At 48.9% G+C, this 11,472-nt stretch overlaps 1 protein-coding gene across 3 annotated transcripts in view; it reads left to right on the forward strand.

Annotated features, from left to right (window-relative positions):
• LOC149865115 (mitogen-activated protein kinase kinase kinase 3-like) overlaps positions 1-9,977 on the forward strand; it is a 106,976-nt gene extending 96,999 nt beyond the window's left edge. For all 3 annotated transcript variants that reach the window (XM_090047787.1, XM_090047789.1, XM_090047788.1), the window contains exons 17-18: positions 99-276; positions 3,143-9,977. In XM_090047787.1, the coding sequence (XP_089903913.1) occupies positions 99-276; positions 3,143-3,371 (407 nt within the window). In that variant the 3' untranslated portion in view covers positions 3,372-9,977. The remainder of the gene's footprint in view (positions 1-98; positions 277-3,142) is intronic.
• The last annotated feature ends 1,495 nt before the right edge of the window (positions 9,978-11,472 follow it).

An 11,472-nucleotide genomic window follows, 5' to 3' on the forward strand; every position in this document is an offset into this window, starting at 1 on the left:
GAGCTACCGGTCATTGGTCTGAGTGTTTCTTACTTTTGCTTGGTATGCTCTGGCCTGCAGCTCCCTCTATTGTTTTTTTTTTTGTGCCTGACCTGTAGGTGCCAACATCTTGAGAAATTCTGCTGGGAATGTTAAACTCGGAGACTTTGGGGCCAGCAAACGCATTCAGACCATCTGCATGTCTGGAACAGGAATCAAATCTGTCACAGGAACTCCTTACTGGATGAGCCCAGAGGTGATCAGTGGAGAAGGCTATGGGAGGAAAGCAGATGTGTGGTAAGAAATGAAGTGGGCCTGTTCATTGAAGTGGGTTTCTATTGTAGCCATCCATTTTAGAAAATCATAGTGGTTAATTTTCCAAGAACAGCCGGTCAAGTTAGCATTTAAAGACCACATGGTCTATTGGCCTAATGTTACAACTGAATGTTAGGGCTGGAGAGATTAATGATTTTGGATGCACCAGTCTTTGGGACATGAAAAAGGAGGATGGTTTTCCAAGAATGCGGTCTCAGCACTTGTGAAATTCAGGCCACCTTGAGCGCAGAGGTTAGTTGCCGTGTTGGCCTGAAGTCAGACAGAAGGTAGTGCAGGGCAGCATCTTAGAGACTTCTAGCATCTGACTGATTAGGTTGTGGTGTACAAAACCTCATACCTCTGAACTAGACAGTCTAAGGTGCCAACCTGCCTTTTCTTCAGCTCCATCAGGGTGTTTCAGGCAGAATGGGAAATCATTTTGGATGGTCTTGGCCTTGAGCAAGATCTGTTTGTGGCTCCAATGTGCACTTGCTTTTTGATACAAGTGACTTTGCAGGACCCTGGTGGACACTAATTTTAGTTCCCTCGGGGTTGACTGTTAACAGGAAGCCCTTCTAAGTATCCATGACCTTCCTCAGCTCCAGGGGACCTATGGCAACTCTATAATTCTGGCTTTGGATATTTGCACTTTGACCCTGGTAAATGGGTGCTCCCCTCCCTCACCCCTGTTGTCTCATCAGCCTCTGAGGTTTTCATGATCGGGCCCGGAGCCTAACCAGCTGGAATGACTGCAGTGATGGTGCCAACAAGCTTCAGCATTGCTGTGTGCAGACAACACCTCTTCCCTTGTCTTTCCAAATAAGCCAGGGCAATGGGAATGAGTTACTGGAGCTGCTTCGCACTGGTGGGGAGAAGTCCAGAGGAGCCTTTGGCAGGCTGCCTGTCACTTGCTCCTGTCACTTGCTCCAGTTGATAGGAGGGAGGTACAGCTAGCTCTTGTTAAAGGTGATTACAAGTCAGGGTTGCCAAGCTGGCTTAAGGAGGCTAGAGAATCCATGCAGGTGCCAAGACTTCTCACCAAGTGCTGGGAAGCCTTCAGGACATTTTCCCACCCCTGCATTTCTGCCCTGGATCTTTCTAGCTGCTGGGAATTCAGCTCTCTGCAAACCAGCACAAATGCCCTTGCACTACTTAAGCCTGGAGGAGGGCTGCACTAAGTTGGATCTCTGTGCTCCAAGCCAGGCTAGTGGTGAAGGGGTTAGCTTAGGACTCACTCAGATTAAACTTTCTGCTCTGCCACAGGGTCTGGGTCACCTCAGGCAAGTCATTTAAGGCCAGAGCCTCTCTGCCTTGGAGGGTGTGAGTGTGATCCTGTTCCTTCCTTCAGTCCCTGAAAGAAAAATATCTCTTTATGTAACACACGTCATCTCAGCCTTAGGATCAAGTCACAAACAGCAGCGAGAAGGGGAGTGGGGGCGGGGAGGATGTCTCCACCCTCTGTGTTTCAAACATGTGAGCAGGTACAGTAGGATTACATTTAGTGGCCTAAGCTAACTCAGGTTCCTGATTCACTGGTTATGATGTTGTCAGATTTTTCTAAGGTTTGTAGAGCCCAGAAGATGTGGGTCAGCGCCCAACTCCCTCTGAACCTACCTAGGTGCTTTTGAAATAGGTTCCTATCTGCACAGAAGCACTTTGAAACCAGGCTGAAGTTTTCTGCTCAGCATTGACTTTCCATGAAACTTCACCTCTCAAGTCACTTCTGAAAATAGGATCTAGCCACCTAAGTCACTTGAGCCTTACTGTGGGGAGCAGCAGAGCTTAAATACCTTTAAAAAAGCTGCGTCTCTGTGTTTCCATTCTTCATCTACAAGTGGAAATAATAGTACTTCCCTGCCTCATAGCACTGTTGTGTGGATACGTACCAGTACAATGAAAACTGAAGGGCACTGGGATGCTGTGATAATGGACCCTGAACGTTTCTGACAACAACAAGTTTTTCAGCCCTCAGGTGGGAAATCTGTAAAAACGGAAGGGTTTGCTGAATTAAATGAATAATACATTGCTCCAGAAGCTTTTTAAGTTAAATTGCATTTATTTTGCATTTTGCCTCACCACCTCCGAATACTTATTGTGCTGTATGCTGTTATCTGTCAGCTCTGGAGCTACCAATTTGTTCAAATCAAGAAACAAATCAGGCCTCTTGCAGGATTGTTTCTGGCAGCCTGAAGCCTCATGCAGGTGACGCTGAATCTGTTAGCACTGATGGTGCCTTGGCAGTATACCTGCACAGCTGGAGAGCCTTAGTGACCTTTTGTGTTATAAATGAAAGCAGAAAATGTGCGGCACAAATTGGCAACGGTGTGCATTTGCGTGTGTGAATCTGCTGAATTGCAGAGCATGCTTTGTTCTCATGGCCTGCTTTAACTTAGGGCTTCAGAAAGACTTGCTGACCCACGCACAGGATGTCCACTTCCAGAGTGATCAGTGGGGGCTTCTTAAAACCTCGAGTTCAGGGAGTTTCACTTGTAACGGAACAAGGAGCAATGGTCTCAAGTTGCAGCAAGGGAAGTTTAGGTTAGATATTAGAAGAACTTTCTCACTAGGATGGTAATAAAACACTGGGACAGGTTACCCAGAGAGGTGGTGGAAGCTCCATCCTTGGGGGTTTTCAAAACCCAGCTACACAAAGCCTTGGCTGGGATGCTCTAGTTGGGGACGGTCCTGCTTGGAGTAGGGTTTGGAGGTCCCTTCCAGCCCTCGTTTTCTGTGATTCTAATGAGTAATTTCAGGTCAGATGCCTGGGGGAAGGGGATGAGGCAGCATGATGGCTGGATGAACCCTTTTGCTTCTCTAACCCTCTCGCTCTTCCTGTTCTTCATTGCAGGAGCGTGGGCTGCACTGTGGTGGAGATGCTAACAGAGAAGCCGCCCTGGGCAGAATTTGAAGCCATGGCAGCCATTTTCAAAATTGCCACGCAGCCGACCAAGCCGCAGCTCCCAGACGGCGTCTCGGACTGCTGCCGTAACTTCCTCAAGCAGATCTTTGTGGAGGAGAAGCGGCGGCCCACAGCAGAGGACCTGCTGAGGCACCCCTTCGTGAGCTGCAGCCTCTAGCCCCTCACGAGGGGAAGGGGAAATGCGGGCGGAGGATACGAGGGGAAGGGAAGGGAAACAAAACAGACCCATGGGCTTACGCACTCTGAAAACTCAGCCTCCCGTCTGTGTTGTTCCAGGCCCCCTCGGTCTGAGGTCGCATGATCAATCGCACCTCACGGTCAGCAAGGGGACCAGTTTCTAAACTGCACTTATGCACCAGCTGGCTGTGGAGAACAGCTGTCACCATGACTTGGGCTAGAAGCAGTTCAAAATTAGGGGTTGCCCTCGTAACACATCAGTGGTCGGGTGAACCACAAACTGAGTAGCCCTGTTGCCAGTGGGTGTGTGGTGGCACAGAGGAGCTCAGGATGCCAAGCAGTCATCATGTCGCCTATCTCCAAGGCATGAAGTGGACCGGATCTACCACCCCTCGCTGGGCCACTCTGAAAGGAGCACCACCAGCCACATCCTTGAGGGCAGCCGTCACTGTCTCGGCAGAGAAAAAAGGGTGCCCCGTAATAGTCGCTGCAGGACTTGGGCGTGAAGCAGACCGAGATGAATCCAGGATGAGGAACGATTGGCACGCGTGCCTCAATCCATTTGAAGAGGGAAAGAAGTCCTCTTGTGGGAGCTGAAAATGGGAGGCGGTGGGAAGCCAGTGACCATAACAGCATCTCCAGCTCTTCAGAGAGGCCAGATTCACACTGCTTTGTGCCTTACGTGGTTATAGTCAATCAGCGTTACCCTGATTCACCCCAGGGTGTCCAGTCAAGATGTGGCTGCCCAAGCAGTCCTGTTGACTCTGCATTCCCGTGCCTGCAAAACAGCTCAAATGCAAGGCGTTGCTTTTCCCTGGATGCGGAAAGCTGCCTGTGAGAGACTGACTGCCAACGGTTGCCAGAGGACATTGGGTCATTTGTTGTCCAGCAGACAAGTGGGTCTCAATGGGACCTGCCGCTCAGTACAAGCCAGTTCTTCAGGGCCTGGTCCTGAAATAAAGGGGGAGGGGACGGGGATGGGGCATTTCTTTGAGAGCAATTGTCCTCTCATCTTCCTGTCTTTGCCAACCTGTGGCCAGTGCCGTTGTGCTGCTAACAAAGGGTCCAGTGTGCCAGGGACTGTGCACCTGGCACTGCATCTTGCAGGACCGGGTCTCATGACAGTGCAGAAGAGTTGTCTTTTTCCACCCCACCATGGAGGAGCACAAAGGCTCAGCTCCTCGAAGTGAAACAGTGGAGATGCACACACCAGCTGCAGGCTCATCCTGCTGGGCAGCGCTTCATCCTGAGATGCCCTAGGGGCTTCCAGTGCCTGGGAATCAGGACAGGCCTTGATTCCCAGTCTGGCAGAGCCATGAATTTGTCATCTCTGGGCCCCGCTCTGCAAACAGCACGAGGAAGGCAGAGCTTCCCTGAGGACCAGCTGCTGCCCTGACATGAGCTGCTGTCCCTGGGATAGGGAGCGATCCTGCCACGCTTCCAAGACCCTGAACCCACCAGTTGTGTGGGTCTATCCCCATCCCGAAGCCCCTAGGAAAAGTTAAAGGATAACTGAATGCTCCACTTGGCAGGGGAGGCAGTGTGTCTGGAGAGGAGTTGGGGGTAGGATCACCAATACGGCTGATGCAGAGTTGTATGCATACCCCCAAAATGCCACAGTGCATACCAAATTAACCATTTAATACCTGTCCCAGCACACTGCTTAGGGAACGCTGTTGTAATGGGATGTGTGCCTTTCTCGGACACCAGGAGTCCTGTGTTCTCCAACCTATTTATGCCTCCTAGTGCACTCAGTTGGCTTGATTCTTCTTTCGTGGATGCTGGTCTCAATCAGGAGCTTCACCACTTCCCCCTGTATTTTACATCAGTGATATAAAATGAAGATGATCAGCACCCAGGGCAGTGAGTTATTCACTGTGGTCATATGCTGTCATACATTGTTAGTTACACAGGCAGTGTTTTATCTCTTTAATACCCTTTGCCAAAAACAATACTACAGTAGAGCACATGATATCCTGGCAACTGCATTGTAGTGCAAGCTGTTTTGGCCCGTTGCTTTGTTAAGGAGGTGGAAAGAGTTAAAATTGTGGCTTCAAATGCTGACCTGATTCCTCCTTCCCCTTCAGTATGTGAACTGGAATGATACATGGCAGGGTAGTTTTAAAGCTGGGTCTGTCCAGATCAAGCAGGAGCAGGGACTTAGTAGAGGAAATGATGTGGAAGCAGCTATTGCAATCTCTGGGGTAAATGCCACATACCAGGCCTGACTTTTTTCTTTTTTTTTTTTCTTTTCCTCCATACTGTGGCTTCCTCTTGCATGCGCGATGGTGTACATGTGCTCTTCCACCAGTTTCCACTACATGCGTGGCTAAATTTGCACATACAAAACCTGCTTGTCCGGTATTGATCGCAAGGGAGAATTAAGCAGTTGTTGCTTTTAAAGATGCTTTAACTTGTTTATGGCCTGCAATCGTGGGTTAAATCTTGACCCTTTCTGTGTTTAGATGCCTGGTGGAGATGATATTCAGCTGCCGGCACAGGACTGGTGAAGGGCCTGTGCACCAAAGAAATTCCCCTTAAATTCCGTTTAGGACCTAAGCAGGACTTAACACTTTTACTGTGTACTTAGGCATATATTACTTCATGAAGAAAGCAGGCAGCAGCGACGAAATGAGCACAGCTGAGGTAGCCTCAGCCCAATGCACTGAGTGTTTAAAAAAATACAGAGTCTAAATTTAAAATACTTGCTTGTAATTAAAAAGAGGAACTGAAATCAATTTTGCCTGTGCAATTCTCCCTCCTCCCTCTCCCAGTCTTGTGCCTTGAAGTGAAGAGACCCTTGTGCCAAAGTGGAAGAGCCCAAACTGTTTTCTTTGCTGGGAAATGCACAAAGTAAAAAAGTAAAATCCGTGAACACGAAAGCAGTTTCAAATCTGGAGAAGTCGTATGGACAGATTACTTCCCTATGGGGAGTGGAGGGGATAAAAAGAATACAACTTCATAGATATGTACTAGTGCTCTCTACAAATGACTTAAAATCCAGAATTGACTTTGAAGTGCATTGGCTCAGAGCTGTCATTTTCTACTAAATTTTATGGGGTGGTTCAGGGGAAAAAGAAATAGATCTCATTCTCTAGGACATTTGGTAGAACTTTGCCTTAAGGAACTAGCTGAATGTACCATCAATAACCTTGTAACAATGTTTTTTTAATATTAATCTGATAGTTCTCCCTTAAACCAGCACAGTTAAGGTTTTTAAGTCCTTAGTCACTCTTAAATGAATTGAGAACAGAGTCCTGTTCCCAGCCACGCCATCTGGACTTGATCCTACATGCCACAGTTGGGCTTTTGGGAAATCTTGACTCCGGGCACTGAAATATGAAATATATGCTGATGGCTCAGGCAGGGCTTAAGCATGCCATGGTGCACTAGGCTGTTTGCAAATGCGTTCTACGGTGCTCCCTTCCTCCCTCAAATGAAAAGTCAGGACAGGGACCCAGCGGAGTTTGTAAGGGCACTTTGCAACCTGCCCTATGGCAGCAAGGACCGAGCTGTGCCTTAAGGTCACAGTTCTGGCTGCCCCGGGGGGAGTGAGCTGTGTCAGGCCTTTCACTGGGCACATGGCTTCCCTTTCCACCGGCTTAACAGCATGGTAGGAGGCAGTATCACTGCCAGCCTACATGTTGGGGAGAGATGTGTCGGCTGCTCACCAGCTAGCTGTCCCCTCTGCATTGTGGCCCAGGATGCTTGTAGCCCATGTAGGACAGTGTGGGGGCACCACCTACATCTAGGTTCACCTGTGCTGGGGACTAGCTCAGCTCGTGACTAAGCCTTACAAGGACAAACCTGCATGCACTCGGAGAAGGGGAGGAGAGCGCTGCCTTAGCTGTGCTTTCCAAAGGGCTATAAGGAACTCTTCCCAAGTGGCTTTGTGTTGGCAGAGCATCCTGCCACCCTGTGCCCCACCCCAGCTGATGCTTCAGCACTGCAGCCTGGCATCCTGCTGTGCCAACGGGCGAGTCCTCGGGACGAGCTGGGAGCTCAGGGTGCTCTACAGGACCAAAGGCAGCAGGCACTGGTGGGCTCCATCCTCACAGGCCTTGTGCAAACACAGCTTCCAGTGACTCGGGTAGGAGAAAGGCAGGGATAGGCAACACAGACCCTTGTGACTGTGCCCTCCTAGTTAATGCTCCCTGCTAACAGATGCAGAGAAGGCTTTGAGCCCAAATGCAGCTAAATCACACAGGACAATGCCCAATAGGGGAGAACTCGGCTCCCACAAAGCAGGGCAGCACAAAGCCAGCATCACACCCAGCTCCATACGGTGGTGCAGAGTCCAGTACAGGGGTGAACTTCACCTTCCAGGTCCCCTCCTGACACATGCACAGCTGGGCACTGGGATCTCCTCCTGCCTTTCTCTGCTCTTCTCCTCTCTCCTATGTGTGTGCGTGTGCGCGTGTGCGTGTGTATAGATATGAATCACTCCTCAGGTGCCTTTGCCTTTTTTATTTTTTTAAATGACCCTTGCAGTGTTTTTTATGTACAAAACAGAACTAGGGAAAGAGACTGTAATTATATTCCATGTATATATTTTTTTCTATGTAGTGGATTTGAAAGTACTTTCATCCAGTGTATAGTAGAAACATTTTGCTTGGATCAAATATTGCTCTGGGTTCCTTCTGCAATATTACCGAGACTGTATAATCTTGTACATGTATAATAATGTTTTCCTTCTCTAGGGAAAAGGCTCAAGTGTGATATTGTATATCATCTGACTTTTATATTGTAGCCTCTAAATCTGTATGATTCCTTCACGCCAGGCCAAAAATAACTAGATGGCAAGTTGTATGTAAGGAAACAGAGCTTGGGATTACAGAAAGCTGACTCCCAGAGGGCAAGACTGAGGCTGTAATTCAAACCCAGGGGCCTTGTATGACTCAGCCGGTGGAAGCAGCTGTAAAGTGTTTTTTTTTAATTGAAAAAAATAGAATATTTAAGCAATTAATGGACTGTACTAGAAATAATGTATTTGTTAAGTTCTGAGACTTGAAATCTCTATGCATCATTTTGTCCAAAGCTGGACCAAGCCTGCAGTACAGTACATCCCATCCTGCCCTTCCTGTACTTGGGGCAGCCTCACTGTTTGGGTGTGCAGGCGGAGATCGCATTTGAGCTGGGAGGCTGTTGAAGAGGAAGCATTGAGTAGGGTGGAGTTGGGAAGAGGGGATCGTATTCCTCTGGGACCAGAGCTCTCAGCCTGGTTGTAGCTGTGGTATCTAATGCATTGTAGCTGTAATCTGATCAGCAGCGTCATGACTGAGAGCAGGGTCTAGCCCTCTTGCAGCGTGGCTCCCAGCTGCCTCCCTAAGCAGCCATGTTTTCACACGGACCCTTTTTCCAAGGGCTGCAATCTGACTTCAGGAGCAGCAAGGTCTGCTGTGCAAGTGGCTCACTGGCAGCAGCTCTGGGAGGCCACTGGACTCAGGAACATGACTTCAGAGTCACAAATCCTCCCTCCTCCCAGCGTGCTAATAATTCCTGTGTCCTCAATAAAGGTGCATCCCTCTGCCTGCACTGACATGGTGACTCCGGCCATAGACTGACAGGAGGGAGTAGAGCTAGGACAGGGGCGGGCAATTATTTTGGGCGGGGAGCCGCCTACTGAGTTTTGGCAAGCCATCGAGGGTCGCATGACAGGCAGCCCAGGGCAGATAAATATTAATTTTTTAAAATTTTTAGGTGCCCCACGGGCCGGATAGAATCTGGCAGGCTGCATCTGGCCCCCGGGCTGCATTTTGCCCACCCCTGAGCTAGGATGTCTTCCTGTTCCCTGACCACCACCAGCCTGCAGGGGCCAGGGACAGATTAAGTAGGTGAATCAAGCCTTTTAAATCTTAGTCATGGCACTTCTGATCCTAGCAAGGCAGCAATGATGGATTCCCCGTATCCCAATCAAACCAAAAGTTCGGGCTCCCTATTCATTGTTTGAGGCCATCCATGTTGGTATTTGGCAAGATTGGTCTTTGGCCGTCATTGTTAGAAGCATGATCCTTTGCTGCCTGAGCTGAAGCAGTAGTTTCACTAGCTGTCAGATGCAGTAGATATTTAGTCTCCTAATTCTTTATTCTCCTATTCTCTTGTGGTCTGATGTTAAAGGGAGATGTGAATAACTTTACATATGCAAATACTCTTATCAGATGAGGCTGTTGTTCACGTGCACACATTTACCCACATGGATAAGTTGTTTGTTGGACCAGGGCCAAAGTTAGAAAGCAGATGCATCAAAAGACCTAATTGTGTAACATCTCTTTCAGTTGGTCCAATAAAAAGATATCACCAAAAATGCCTCTCCAGTGGTGTAACAAACCTCATCTGACATGTCCTGCATTTGATCAAAGATGCTATCAGTATTATAGCACTTCAGCAGGGAAGCACACCAGCACTTGCACTGAGAGCGGTGCATCAAGTATGTCTAAGTCATTTCAACTTTGGCAGAACCAACCCCATGTGAAACGGAAGCTAATACTGAAGGTTTGGGAAGCAGGACGCCTTGTTGAATGTACTTTGTAAAATGCTGTAAACCCGTTTTATTTTCTGATGCATGAAATTAAATATTTTAAAATATTGTGGTATTATGAAACCAATGTAATTTTATTGGAGGGAAAAATAATAGAAGTGTTTCTATTATGAGATAAAATAAGCAGTATAATATATATATGCGCACACACATGCGCATGTGCGCATATGCCAAATAGGTAGCATATGTATATGCTCCAGGGTATAGTGCATCCAGATGCAGTGCTGCTTAACCTTTTGGCCCTGCAGGCCAGATGAGTGGCATGGGGCTGACCCCTGGGGTTTGGCCCCACATGCTCGGATCTGGCATCTTGCTGCCTGGATTGGGCCCTGAATGCCTAATTTCTACCTCGTGCTGCTTGGATCCGATCTTGTGCACCGATAAGACTGCGTGTGCCAGGATCAGGCCGCACCCACCCAGACCTGACCTCATCCACTTGGATCCTGCATTGGGCCGCTCGGCTCGGGCGCTGCACTACTCTGACCCCAAGTACCTGATTTACCTTGCAGGTCCACCCTGTCTGCCCATAGGGTTTCCCGTAAGTCTGGAAATTTGGTGCTGGGGGGGCAGCAATTAACATTGCCACCACTCACCCACAGCCAAATTTTTGGAGCCCTCCAGGTTGAATGATACGAAGCTAAGGGCCAGGAGCCGAGTTCCCTGAACTAGGCTATGATAGCCTCCTGTTCCAGCTGCGTTGCACTGCTCTGCCCCTGACTTTCTGGATGAGAATCCCCCCTGTTCAGGGGATGTTGGTCTGAGGGGCTGAGGATGTGTGGGTGGGAGGGTAGTGGGGAAGCTCTTGTCTGCAGAGCCATAGACAGCCTGAGCTGCAGGAGCTCTGCCTGCCTGCCTTGCTGTTGTGTTGCAAGGAGCAGAGCTTTGCCCACAAGGGAATCCAGGCCTCAGTTCTGAGAGGGACATCAGGCTTGAGAGACGTTGAAGCCTCAGTTGTGAAAGTGGGCCATATGCACAAGTGACCTGTTCAGGCTAGTGGCCCTGTGCACTTCTGTGGGACTGTTTTCCTGAGCAAAAATTATCTGCACGCTAAGTCCTTCCATGATTAAGGCCTCAGTCAGCTTCAGGTTGTGGCAGCTTCTGGGCAAGTGCTATTGCTACTGGAGGTAATGGAGATTATACCTCAACAGGGGTGGGTGTGTTTTCCCCAAGGTGTTTGTATCCAGGTCTTCATGACCTGTGCAGCTTAAATCCTAACAGCAAAGGGAACAACAAGCACACACAGTAAATATTTCCACGGGGACTCTCCTAGTTCTCCAGTTTGTCCTCTGCTCCCACAACTGAGACCTATTGCTCCCTGGCAATAGTATGTGGCAAAGAACAGGATGAGATTCCTGGGCTGGGCATTGATGCCACAGCGTGAGGTCATTTCAACACCTCAAGGTGGGTAGAAGAGTCTTGATTAACAAAAGAAATGTGCTCCCCCTTCATACGACAGTACTGAGCTTGCAAGGTGCAGTCCCACCGTGCCTCAAAAGCGTAGGTTTGGGCGACACGTCTCGCCACCTGGGTGCACGTCTCCATC

This window comes from Crocodylus siamensis, chromosome 5, assembly GCF_052110815.1.
Source record: "Crocodylus siamensis isolate JL-2025a chromosome 5, ASM5211081v1, whole genome shotgun sequence".
NCBI classification, from domain to species: Eukaryota; Metazoa; Chordata; order Crocodylia; family Crocodylidae; genus Crocodylus; species Crocodylus siamensis.